General features: G+C 36.0%; 3 protein-coding genes across 4 annotated transcripts; all 3 read right to left on the minus strand.

Moving 5' to 3' along the window:
- Positions 1-763: 763 nt before the first annotated feature.
- On the minus strand, positions 764-1868 carry LOC106138067 (tRNA (cytidine(32)/guanosine(34)-2'-O)-methyltransferase). Its single transcript, XM_013339085.2, has one exon. The coding sequence runs from the start codon at positions 1719-1721 to the stop codon at positions 846-848; it is 876 nt and encodes a 291-aa protein (XP_013194539.1). The 5' UTR covers positions 1722-1868; the 3' UTR covers positions 764-845.
- Positions 1869-3352: 1484 nt separating this feature from the next.
- On the minus strand, positions 3353-13442 carry LOC106138066 (tRNA (cytosine(72)-C(5))-methyltransferase NSUN6). 2 transcript variants are annotated; one of them, XM_060947237.1, is made up of 7 exons: positions 13215-13442; positions 11069-11382; positions 10197-10404; positions 9823-10113; positions 9393-9574; positions 8897-9053; positions 3353-3377 (listed from the first exon to the last, which is right to left on the minus strand). In XM_060947237.1, the coding sequence occupies exons 1-6, from the start codon at positions 13320-13322 to the stop codon at positions 8945-8947; spliced, it is 1212 nt and encodes a 403-aa protein (XP_060803220.1). In that variant the 5' UTR covers positions 13323-13442; the 3' UTR covers positions 3353-3377; positions 8897-8944. The 2 variants fall into 2 exon arrangements, with proteins under 2 accessions (XP_060803220.1, XP_060803219.1); XM_060947236.1 differs by lacking the exon at positions 3353-3377 and having other exon boundaries at positions 8243-9053.
- On the minus strand, positions 3601-8069 carry LOC106138063 (uncharacterized). Its single transcript, XM_060947399.1, has 4 exons — positions 7815-8069; positions 7119-7218; positions 4575-6847; positions 3601-3615 (listed from the first exon to the last, which is right to left on the minus strand). Exons 1-4 carry the CDS (start codon positions 8067-8069, stop codon positions 3601-3603), a joined length of 2643 nt encoding a protein of 880 aa, XP_060803382.1.
- Positions 13443-13974: the final 532 nt, after the last annotated feature.

Consider the following 13974-nt stretch of genomic DNA (forward strand, 5'->3'; position numbering starts at 1 on the left):
GGAATCTGTTCTTGATATGCCTAACCAAAAATTCAAAGAGTATGTAAAGAAAGTACTTTGTGAGAAGACTTATTATAGGACTGATGATTACCTGAATGATAAAAACATTTGGCTTGAGCTTGGCACAGGAACCTCGTAATGAATTGTAGTTTGATTTGAATCTAAATTAAAATTCAGTACACTCTGTAAATAAATCTATTTAAAATTGGCAATCAATAAAAAAATTAAATATTTTTAAAATCTCATATAATTAAATTAATCTGAACAATGTATACTCTTGTCCACATTCCATTCTAAGTTTTAATATTTGTGAAATTAACGTTGAAGAAAATGATGCAATGCAGTTTGTTACCGCTTCTTCTGCACTGATGCCTTGGAAGCGGCAGTAAACTTAGTTTTAAGTAAATTATGTATTTGACATCAACCAATTTTGTGAAACCAAAAGATTTGACAATTATTAAGCAATATATCCTATAAATTTTTTTGATTTTTTTAATTTGTATTTACAGTATCTAAATCCACATAAGATTTTCGATTCTTTTAGAGAATAGGGATAGGCTCGGTGAGGCCCAGACATTCAAAAACATAACATATAGTCACGTCTATATTCTTTGCAGGGCAGACAGAGCCAACAGTCTTGAAAAGACTGAATTGCCACTTTCAGCTATTTGGCCCAGACATTCATAATTACTAATTTTATAGCTCCTGATACAATTAATGTAAGTAAGGAATATTTTCATACAATAAAAATAACAAGACCACAAATATTTTTTGTAGTATTTAATAAGCTTAACTAATTATAACTTAAATAAAAAGTAAATAACTTAACATTATATAACAAAAAACTATTTTGATAACTGTATACTTTTTGTTTTCTCCAATATTTCTTTGTATGGAGGATTTATAGGAGATTGCACTGGTTCTTTATATTCATAACTAGTTTGTCCTTCTAATAGTAAAGGATATGATGTATCAGAGTCATATGCACTCAAGTCACCACATGCATTAAATGGAACAATAAATCTATTTGGGCCAGTAAATTGATTAAAATCACAATATTTATGGTCAAGTAATGGATTGACCATAGTTGGAATGTACCCTTCTGGTGGCTGATAGTTCTGGCAAATTACAAAAGCTTCTATACTAGAATTCCTGGAGCTTCTAGGTTTTGAAACTGTGACAAATTCAAAAAATTGTTTCAACTGTGAATATAACAATGTTACATCTTTTCCTCTAAATATTTTGGCAACAAATACACCATGTGTTTTAAGTACGTGTGTAGTTATGTTTAGGGCTGCTAGTAGAAGCTGAGACTGTACATATTCATCAATATCATGCAAGCCAGTTACGTCGGGGGCTCCATCACATACCACTAAGTCAGCTTTCAGACCTTCAAATTCTTTGATTATTTCGTTCGCTGTAGACAACTTAGTTATGTCTCCTTGTATTTGCTTTACGCCTGGTAACGCCGCCATGGCCTGCAAATCAACAGCGACTATCTTAACATCATCTTCGTTCGCAGTGTTTTGTCTTAATTTCTTAGTCAACACTTGACTCCAACTGCCTGGAGCTGCACATAAGTCTACAGCTCGCAAAACGCCTTCAAATATATTATATTCTTCATTTATTTGCAATAGTTTGAATGCACTTCTGGCACGCCAACCTTCTTCTTTAGCTAACCTATAATAGATATCTCTTTTATCTTTTGAGGTTTTACCCATTTTAATTTATTCCTCAGGTAAAAATTTTAACAAATACAATATTTCAAGCACGTCAAAATGTGCAAATTTTTATAAAATAAATATGAACTTGCAGATGATAGTCCAAACCACTCCAAAACAACCTCTACGTCAGTGTCAATTTGGATGTCACCGTAGCGCGTAGGATGTTTTAATGACAAGTGCTTTCTTTTGTAATAAAAACTTTGAATAATAAAGGTCTCTACACACATTGCAATTTGTCCCAGCGACTTGGACCACGCGGGCGAAATTGGTGTGTTTGCAGTTCCATTAATATGACGGATTGCCGCTAGAATTTCAATTCCAATATTCATGATTTTCTAATTTAAATTTTTAATTATAGTAATAATCATTTGAAGGGTTATTTTTGGGGCGACATTTCGATGCGACAAGTCACAACAACGACTGACGCGACGTTATCAATTTTGACTTTTGTCTTAATCGCGTAAGCAAAGATTTCACGGATTGGAGCATATATACAATCTCCGACACAACATCGTTGGAGCCGCGTTTCCCTAGGCATAAAATCTTGCCTTCGGTGTTGGTGGCTTTTCAATCTCTTGTAGACCGTTAGCGGTCTACCCAGTAAGGTATAAAAACCTTATTCTATGTAGGTATGTATCTATCATCATTGCATGATACTTATTTTCAGTTAGGCGTGTTCCACACTCACGCGAGAGTTCTCGTAAGAATTTCGGCGCCAAAAGGCTGGGCAAGTGCCGGGAACCACATGATATTGACCTTTTTTTATTAGTTACTAGAGGCCGCCCGCGACTTCGTCCGCATGGAAACCCTATCAATCCCGCGGGAACTCTGGGATAAAAAGTAGCCTATGTGTTATTCTGGGTCTTCAGCTACCTACATACCAAATTTCATGGTAATCGGTTCAGTAGTTTTTGCGTGAAAGAGTAACAAACATCCATACAAACTTTCGCCTTTATAATAGTAGTAGGAAGTAGGATCTGTCTTGCAAACATTTCAGGAAAATTACCCTAATGTTCGCGTTGATTCCCGTTGGCATTCATTAATTATTACTCAACACGAAAGTTTAAGGTTTTTATTTTCAAGAAAGATAACTCTCATTAACAAAATCATACATAAAATCACGCCTTTTTTCCCAGAGGGGGTAGACAAAATCGTAACGTAAATTTATCATACTTGGTCTATAGACAAGAACGTAAATATACCTACTACACAACTGCTTCGCACGGCTTCAACGGCTAGTCGCACGCTACCAGAGGTATAACCACTACGTTTTTCACGCTACCACTACGAGGACCACGAGAGTTTGGGACCAACAATTTCTCGTCTGTTGTCGCGCCATAAAAAATACACAGACAGTACCTATGCACTTGCACATCTTGATTTTGAAATTTCTTTGTTTTAAAATCATGTACATATTTTTTTGAATAACTTGATTTGTTATAATCGGATGGGATAGAAAGGGGATATACATACTACACCTTTTTCAGTCGAATACATATATAAAAATGTAACAAATAAAAGGATATTTAAACAAGTTACTTTTTTATTGTTTTTATTATTTTATATTATGACCTAAAATCATTAAATACTTACATACTTCATACATATTTACTATTTTCATGTAAGGCCGTTGGTTTAGATTTATCTTGATTTGACATATTATAGACAAGAGTATATCGAGCCAAGGCAGCTTGAATGAAACTCAGACTCCCGGAACGAAGACATTTATTTAAAAATCACCTTTCTATTTATGTTTGTATCAAAACAAAACCATATCGCGTTTCAAAACGGGATAACGCCATCTATTATTATAAAATTAAACTAAACTTATACATATATTAAAACCAAAATTAGACATATCGCCCACCAAGGACCTTTAGTCCTTCACAAACTGAAAAACATAAATCAAACTTAACTTGCACAACACGTGTTTAATTTAACATCCTAAATGTACATATGTATGTGCATCTATCATCGGCTAATACAAAGCATGTCAATAACAAACAAAAATCTATTAAAAAAGTAAATAGCTGTTCAAATAATTTACAAATCAAAATTAACTATCTCCTTTAATAATAAAGTCGACATCAAGTACTCATCAAGTAACATTTAAGTTAAGTAGTGGACTGTAAACACTATGTAGTACTTGGCAAAAAAAAATAATAATTGATGTTAACATACATGAGAAAGGAAACAAAACAATATAATTGAGAAAATGTAAAAATACAAATTTCTAAAGACAAGATTTACAAATCATGTTCAGCATTAACTGGTAAAAGGTAAAGTTTTGAAATTGGACGTCGAATAAGAGAATTTTTATAACATAATGTAACTACTCTTGTTAAATTATTTTTACCAGGATGCACATCTTCGATCTTACCGTATAACCATTGGCGACCTATTTTTCCATTTATATCTTTGCAGAAAACTATACAGATACTCTTTAGAGCAATTCTTAGTACGAATATAGTTACAGGTTAACTGTTGTCCTTCGTGAAATGGTTTATCATGGGCATCAGTTACCAAGAGTTTAGCCAAATGTGATTCGCCTGACACTATAAACGGGTGTTTGCTACAATCAGGTAAGTCGGATTTTTCTATTCTTCCTCCAACCCTTAATAATCCATTCTTATCTATATACGGATTAAGTGTAGACAATTTACTTTTCTTACTAACATTTTTATTTTTCAGTAGCATGCTGATTTCATCGGAAAACCAACGACGTTGATGCTGAAGTATGCAACAGGTAAGTGATTCCTGGATCTCCTTGGCGGTAAGATAAGGTAAGTGTTTAGATTCTTCAGAAGTGGTATTTTTTAGATGTAGAAATCTCCTGCAATAAGCTATTACCCTTATTAGTTTCCGTAAGCTTGAAAATCTAGAACAAATATCCTCCATTTCTTCAAAGTTTTTGACACAAGTAGTATGTACTTTAAGTTGACGCTTCTCTAACTCTGTCTTAGTGCATATGGAACGTGGTTTGACATAATCAATTTTGCTATTTTGTAACCAGCTTGGACCATTCTTACACAACGAGTTCTCTAGAAACTCTGACGGTGACATACCACGTGACGCACAATCGGCAGGATTTTCCTTTGTCGAAACATACGACCACTGCGTAGCATTAATTAAGGTAAGTATTTCTGAAGTCTTGTTGGCGACAAAAGTCTTCCAACGACTTGGATGGTCGGACAACCAAGCTAACACGATCGTAGAGTCCGTCCAAGCATGTATATCTGACTTATTGATGTTCAGTGTTTCACATACTTCCAGAAGTAGTTTAGTAACTAGAACAGCAGCGCACAACTCAAGTCGCGGGATGGATATCTGCTTGATGGGTGCTACTTTCGTCTTAGCGGTTACCAGGTGAGTATAAACTTCATTTTCCATAGTAACGCAACGAATATAAACCACAGCAGCATAGCCTGCATTAGAAGCGTCACTAAACCTGTGTAACTCCACTTTGATATCACTTTTCTTCTTGCGGACCCATCTCGGAATATGAAATAATTCTAGCTTCGGTAATTCCTTGCGATATTGTGACCACTCTTGTATCAGCTCCTCTGGCAATTTATCATCCCAGCCCAGTCCAGCAATCCATAGCTTCTGGATAAAGATCTTTGCTATAATAACGCACGGAGCTATCCACCCGAGTGGATCATATAGTCGACAGATTTCACTAATCACTTTGCGTTTTGTTTCAGGAGCAGGGGCATCAGAAGAAATCTTGATGTTATAACCAAACTCATCTGTGCGGCGATTCCAAGCAATACCTACAATTTTAGTAACATCATCCTCTTTAAACTCTCTTTCAGTATCTGTTTCTGTACCACCTAGTACTCCTATTTTATTACATGTCCACTTCTGCAATTGAAATCCACCTTTATTTAGCAATTCATTCATTTCTTTATAAATCTTAACCGCTTCTTCTTCATTTTCAGCGCCGGTGAGAAGATCGTCCATGTAAAAATCTGATAGAACTCTACTTGCCGCGTGCGGGAAATTACGACCTTCATCTACAGCTACTTGTTGCATTGCTTTTACAGCTAAATAAGGAGCGCATGAAGTGCCGAAAGTGACAGTCAGAAGACGATAGTCACGTATAATACCCTCTTCAGATCGCCATACAATCCGTTGAAAATCGGTATGTTTTGCAGCTACGTTCACTTGTCGATACATTTTTATGATATCAGCAGTGAGACATATGGGGTGTGAACGCCAACGCATTATCAAGTGGCGTAATTCCATTTGTAAGGTTGGACCAACCATTAATGTATCATTTAAGGATAATTCATTAGCGCTTCTATCAGCAGCATTAAAAACCACTCTGGTTTTTGTTGTTGTTCTATCCATACGAACAACCGCATGATGTGGTAACCATACCTTACCCTCCGTATTTGATGACTCATCATCAACAATCTCCATATGACCAAGTTTCAAATATTCATCTATGACCTCAGAATAATTGTTCTTTAATGTGCTATTCTTATTCAATCTCTTTTCTAGACCAAACAAATGTTTCACAGCGACGGACCTTGTATCACCGTTGTCTCGACGAACATTTGGACGAAACGGCAACTCCACCACATAACGACCAGTCTCATCTCTGCAAGTTGTAGCTTTGAAATGATCTTCACAATCCTGTTCTTCTTGAGTTAATATCTTTTTGTTTGGACTAGGTTCAGATTCGATTTCACAAAATTTCTTGATTAGTTCATTCTCTTCTAACTGGATATGAAAGCTCATTATAATGTTGTGACATGTAGATTCTTCATTATCATAGCCGTCAACCTGACCCGACAACACCCATCCAAGGTAAGTATCCTGTGCAATAATCAAATCATTAGGACTTTTAATCAATCCCCTTTTCAGGATAGCGCAATACACCTCGGAGCCTAAGAGAACATCAATTCTATTAGGCGAATTATACTGCGGATCAGCCAAACTGATGCGGCCAAGTTCAGCCCATCTGGGTGGAGTGAACTTCCTTTGTGGTAACACTGTAGTCACCGTTTGAAGGACGTGAGCCTTCACTTGTAACTTAAAGGTTGGGTCACAGAGTGACTGAATCTTGACCTTAACCACATATTTTGAGGTTAAGCCACTCTGACCACCACCCAATCCTGAAATACAAATTTTCTCAGCAACTTTATTCAACCGTAATAACTGTACGGCTGCTTCCGATATAACAGATGCTTGTGATCCTTGATCCAGCAGAGCTCTTAATATCAGAGGAGAACCATTTCTTGACTCAGCCTTTACCAAGGCTGTAGCTAATAAGGTTTGGCTTGAAACCTTTCCTGTCACAAAATGGCTTGTAATGCTTGTGGTCTGGTTCATGTCAATAGACGGTTCCGGTAGACTTTGTTCAGTCTCTGCCTGCTCGGTAGCTACCGCTACTGTTGGTGAGTTGTTTCCGTGAAGAAGTGTGTGGTGCTTTCTCTTGCAGATCCGACATCTCGTAGAACCACGACAGGTTTTCGCTGAGTGGCCACTGCCGAGACAATTGAAACAAAGTTGAAGATTTTTAACAATATTCTGACGGCTAGGAATTTCTTCGCTAATAAACTTACTACATGAATAAATCTTATGATTATCATTACAATGAGGGCAGGTAGACATTGAAATAGTGTGCAAGACTTTAGGTTGTGTATGATTAGGACATGACTTAGACTTACTTTTAGTGGGCTCAACAAACTCTAACGCGCGGTAACGTGATTCTATGAAATCTTTGAATAAACAATAGGAAGGCAAATCTATACTACAATTATTAATATGAATTTCCCATTGTTTTCTAGTATCAGCGTCCAATTTCTGACTTACAATATAAATTATAATTACATCCCATGTATCGACTTTAATATCTAAGTTAGTCAGCTCATGAATACAATCTGAAGTTGTATCTAACAAATCTTTCAACCCTTGAGCCGACTCGCAACTCATGGACTTTTGGTTAAACAAACGCTTTAGAATACAATTAGATAAATACCTCTTATTATCATATCTACTTTGTAACAAATCCCAACACTTTTTGTAGTTATCATGCGTAATTGGAATGTGTTTAATTAACTGTTCAGCTTCACCTCTTACTTGCGTCTTCAGATAATGTAGTCGCTGAACGTCGTCGAGTGCAGAGTTATTATGGATGAGTGACGTAAATAAATCCTTGAAAGACGACCATTCGGTATACTTGCCACTGAAAACTGGTATAGTTATCTTCGGTAATCTTACAAGTGATTCTTTATTCTTGTCTGAATTCTCTTTCAAACTCGATGACGCAGTAGACACATTCGGTGATATGGCTTTCAGTACAGATTTCAACTCAGCTTTATAACTTAAATACATTTCATAGCCTATATTGTATATGTCACTTTCTATATAACCTTCAGTATCTTCATATGTAGCTATAATGTATTCATGCTTGTCAGAGAATCTATCTATAATTGTTTCCAAACTTTCTAATCGCGTCAAAACATAAGATTCAGTAACTCTTTCTTTCGGAGACTTTTTGAAATTGCTTCTTCCCTTTTCTATTTGACTGAATAATTGTTTCACTACTCTTATACAGCCCTCCATGATTGACAGATGTAATTATAAATGTCACCAATTATTTTTTCAAAATTTGTCTATGTTCTGTTTTTTATTGATCAAAATTTTCTAAGTGTTTGGACTTTTTTGTCACCGCTATGAAATCGGGCATAGATTCCTCGTCTCGTCACTTTTTACCGAATTATTCTAAGTCCCAGAATCTACACTATGAAATTTTACAAGTCCCACTACTTCTATCTTGAAATTTTTCTAAGTCTTTACACAGATAAAAGTACTTACAGTTTTTCTTGCTCACTTACTGCACTTCACTGTACTAGCCGACAGATGGCGCTGCATGCACCTGATCTTCTTTGGACTGGTTTCACACCACTAGCTTCACTCTACACTTAGAAACTGCCAAATCCTTCACTATATCCGACTCGTTAGGACCCTTAGACAAGAGTATATCGAGCCAAGGCAGCTTGAATGAAACTCAGACTCCCGGAACGAAGACATTTATTTAAAAATCACCTTTCTATTTATGTTTGTATCAAAACAAAACCATATCGCGTTTCAAAACGGGATAACGCCATCTATTATTATAAAATTAAACTAAACTTATACATATATTAAAACCAAAATTAGACATATTATATGTCCTTTCGATCAGAACCACATATATGCAAACCATTTCATTTCAATTTTGTAAATTGTGCAATAAAAAATCCGATCGTATCTTTGTAAATTGGATCCACAAACCTCAAACTATCGTCAGTGGGACTAAATCGCTGTACCATTTCTCTGAAAGGTAAAAGTATACAACAGTTTTAAACATAAAGAAATATAAATACTATGTAGATTTGACAAAGAGTAAATTGTTATACATATTTTAAAAGATAAAATATTGCAGATGCATGTGTATTATTTGAAGCACATATGTAGGTATTACAAAATCACTTATAGTCAGTTATCACCGAACGAGAGGCAGACACGATGGAAAATGCAAATGGAAAAACAAAACGCCAGCCATTCAGTAATATTGAAAATTATCCATAGTAGATGAAGTTTCAATCGCTCTTTCATTTAATACGTCCATGATATTCATCCAATCTTAAAACTAAATGTGGCTTTTGAGTTTACCTTTGTTGGTCACTTAGACCACAATTGGGCAATCCTGGACCACCAAGTAGAGGTTCAGCTGGTACCAAAGACAAACATGGGAATGTTTCCAATGCCCAAGACACTATTCTTTCATTCTCGTCTTCAGTTACTGTGCAAGTACTGTATGTTAACCTTCCACCAAATTTCAGTACTTCAACTGCCTATAGACAAAAATTTGAATACTAGATCAATTAAAAACAGCAACTATATTAACAAATAAATATAACCCATAAAAGTCTCACATAAATTATTAATACTTGCAAACAGATGAAACTAGGTAAACAGTTGAATTTTTATACATAATTGTTTAAGTATACAAATAGTAGCATGTAGGTATTTGCGACATTATAAATGCAGCATTACAAAATTCTCTATTTAAAAGCAACTTAAGTTTATCTGGAATACATACAGATCGAAATAATTTTCTCTGAACAAATTTATATGACTGCAGCATTTTGGGTGTCATTTTATTGATAAGCTGAGGTCGTTGTCCCAGCCCACTGCATGGGGCATCTAGAAGAACTTTATCAAAACTGTTTGGGGGATAAGGAGGACCTTGGTGTACTCCGTCACTTTCATATGAACAGCATTTTGTAGAATCAAATACAAAAGCTTTTATACATGTTAAACCATGACTGTAACAGTTTTTTTGTAAACTTGCTATCTTCTGAGGTGTTTTATCCAAAGCAATTATGTTTGCCTGTAAAATAACATGTAAGCATCAATTGAAGACATTTCAATTATAAAAGAAAAATAAAGAAAATATTCTTTAAGTTTACTGACTTGATCATGAGACATTTCAGCTAAATGAGTTGTTTTGTTTCCTGGAGCAGCACACATATCCAGGATGACTTCATGAGGCTTTGCATCAACTACCCAGCCACATACTATTGATGGCAGGTTTTGTAATAAAATTGTACCTTTTGGATACAAAGTCTCATTTATTACAGGCAACCTTGAAGCCGGCAATAATGTATGTACAGCTATACCACTGATATTGTTCAGGGTTACACAAGATATGAAAAAAAAAAAAATTAAAGCTATCAAATTGTTCCTGCAATAACAACAGGCTTTTACATATTTTTTTAAATAATATTTACTTAAGAAGATATTTCGTAAGTATTTTATGCTCCATATCTCTCTCCAGGCACCCATAAACGCCCTGAGGTTCCCGACACCAATTAAAAAAACGAATAGGACCACTCCATCTTGTTCCCATAGAACAAGTCTTCCTCTTCAACAAGTTCTTCCCTTAGTTGTCTTAAAAGGCAACTAAGGGATTATTTTAGGCAATGGGCTAGTAACCTGTCACTATTTGAATATTAATTCTAACTCATGCTAGAATAGAGAAAGCCAAACAGCTGTATATGGCCTATCAGTCTTTTTAAGACTGTTGTGTTGGCTCCATCTACCCTGCAAGGGATAAAGACATGATTATATGTATGTATGTATCTCTAAAATATTAAGTATCAATTTATACTTAATACATATTTTAGAGATACCTACATATATATATATATATATATATATATATATATATATATATATATATATATATATATATAGCATATTCTCAAAGTTCTAATACTACAATATAAATGGCTGGTTTGCAAATCACTATTTTAACTCATGATTATAATTTTACCAATAATCACCTTGCTTGGATTCCATTATCAAATAATTCATTTCTTGTCATTTTTAAATAACCAGTGCCCACATACTTTTTCTTACCATCATAATTAACTTTCAACAAAAATTTAAAGATTATTTTACCTGAAGGAAGCCCCATAACTCCAGGTGCAAATACATGAGCTCCTCTCAACACTGCAGCTGCACACAAAGCGTCTACCACAACAATTTTATTTCCATTCTCAATTTTTACATCATCAGTCCATTGTTCAACCACAAGACAATCTGGCCGTAGCAGATAAAACTTTGGAATACTAGTGGTATTCAATTCTTTACTTTGCTGTAAAAAAGTGTTTTAAATTGTAAAATTGCTTCAAGCATGTTGGTCATATTTTTTTATTTTCTTCCCTCTTTCTAACACCAAGGTTCACTTAAAATGTTTCTGAAAAACCCCACCAGTACAAAAATATTACGTGCTGTATTTTATTACCCAGACAAATCTTGAGGCTTAACTCTTAAAACGGGCCACCGCCAGAGAGGTTGGGGAGGGTGGGGGAGGGTTTGTATGACCCCCCCCTCCAAGTATTCTTTTTTGCCGGAAGCCCTCCCCCCCTTTTTATATGAATTTTTGAAAATCTTAAAAATTGCACTAAACGCAATATTTTCGGTTTGTCATTGTAAACTGTGTTAATTTAGTATTACATAATTAGGTCCATTAAACATGTACAATACAATAACAAAAAAGACACTAACTATGAACAGAACGCAATCCGCCGTTTTGGTTATGTGCTACTGTCATCTTATCTACTGACTTCGAAAGTAGCTGTCGGTAAACGGACAGCAGGGGGTGCAGGGAGGCGCAGCCCCCGGAACGGGGGGGTCGGTAGCCCCCCGCAATGAAAAGAAACAAATTGGTCACAAATCAAACTCGGTTCAGTTAGGTTAGGTTAGGTTGGTGTAAACCACCAAAGTGGAGCGAGGGAAGCGAGCGGAGCGTGCAAACTGAGTAAAAATAAGTCTAGTATAAGTTAGGTTAGGTTTAACTCACCTTCACTCCTTTCATCCCTTCTTACTTCCCCCCCCCCTTGCCCATCTGGTGGTTAATAACCTTTAGCACACTTTTTATATGAAAACTTTAAAAATTCGTAAAAAAAACTAGGCTTCCGGCAAGGGGGGGTCACGGCGGTCAGGGGGGGGGGGTGTTATCCCCCCTCCCCACCCCTCTCCGGCGGTGGCCCGTTTCAAGAGTTTTACCAATCTCGACGAAACCGGCACTAAAGTCAAGAGAATTAGGTTATTCCTCATCCTCTTAGCGTAGGTGTTGCGTCTAGGTTAAACTCTTGAAACGGGCCACCGCCGGAGAGGGGTGGCGAGGGGGGAGGGGGAGGGGGTAACTCCCCCCCTCCCGTGACCCCCTCTTGCCGGAAGCCTATAGTTTTTTTTTTACGAATTTTTAAAGTTTTCATATAAAAAGTGTGCTAAAGGTCATTAACCGCCAGATGGGCAAGGGGGGGGAAAGTAAGAAGGGATGAAAGGGGCGAAGGTGAGTTAAACCTAACCTAACCTATACATACTTACTATTATACTTTTTTACTCAGTTTGAACGCTCCGCTCGCTTCGCTCGCTCCGCTTTGGTGGTTTACACCAACCTAACCTAACCTAACCAAACCGAGTTTGATTTGTGACCAATTTGTTTCTTTTCATTGCGGGGGGCTGCCCCCTGCACCCCCTGCTGCCCGTTTACCGACAGCTACTTTCAAAGTCAGTAGATAAAATGACAGTAGCACAGAACCAAAACGGCGGATTGCGTTCTGTTCATAGTTAGTGTCTTTTTTGTTTTTACTTTTAAGCAAAGTTTTTGGCTATATTTTTAGTGCTAAAATATATTAATTAATGTATTGTATATGTTTAATGGACAAACTAATTATTTAATACTAAATTAACACAGTTTACAATGACAAACCGAAAATATTGCGTTGTTTAGTGCAATTTTTAAGATTTTCAAAAATTCATATAAAAAAAAGGGGGGGCTTCCGGCAAAAAAAAATACTTGGGGGGGGGGTCATACAAACCCTCCCCCACCCTCCCCACCCCCTCCCCAACCTCTCTGGCGGTGGCCCGTTTTAAGAGTTGAGCCTGCGTCTATTATACATAATCACACTGGTTCCTTACCTCTATTAAATAGTTTGTCAGCTTATCATATTCAAATTTTCGAAGACTATTAATCCGGAAAGTTGTATATTTTGGAGGTCGGGCTAACCAATCTTGAATTTTATGCATATTCTGTAGAACTTGACGTTTACTTCTTTTTAAATTAATTAAATAATAAAATCGAAAAACTTTATTCAATCAAAGTCTCTTATATTATAGGTACCTAACAATATCTACAAATCTACAAACTACAAAATAAAAATAAAGACTACAAACACGTCAATAGTGACAATGGCATTGATTGTCAATGTGACGTTACACAATCAATGTAAAATTCTTATTTTTTTTCCTTGTCGAAGATCATTTGTTGCTACTCTCGTTGCATGCTGCACGCTAAGGTTTCTCGACTTCACGGCTTGCCTTAGTTTTTCGCACCTGCAACAAGTAGGTATTGTTAGTAAACTAGAAAACAAGTTAATGATAAAACGTGTAGTGAGTGTGTACAGTATGAAAGTTTTGTAGAACAAGAAAGCACATATATATCAAGTAGAGATTTCGAAGGTAGGAAAAAAAGGAGGAAGTCTGACAAGTGTGGACAAAAGAAAGAAATGAACTAATGTCTAAATTTAAATTGGAAAAGTAAGTCGGAATTATGTTACAAGTTTGGAGCAGTTGAAAATTATATGATTGAGATTAACTTCTTCAGGCCACATTCACAGATAGAAGTCTCTAATGTTTATACCCATGGTTTCGCTGTCTGTCTGTCCATCTGTCTGTTATT

The sequence above is a fragment of the Amyelois transitella genome, chromosome 13, assembly GCF_032362555.1.
Source record: "Amyelois transitella isolate CPQ chromosome 13, ilAmyTran1.1, whole genome shotgun sequence".
NCBI classification, from domain to species: domain Eukaryota; kingdom Metazoa; phylum Arthropoda; class Insecta; order Lepidoptera; family Pyralidae; genus Amyelois; species Amyelois transitella.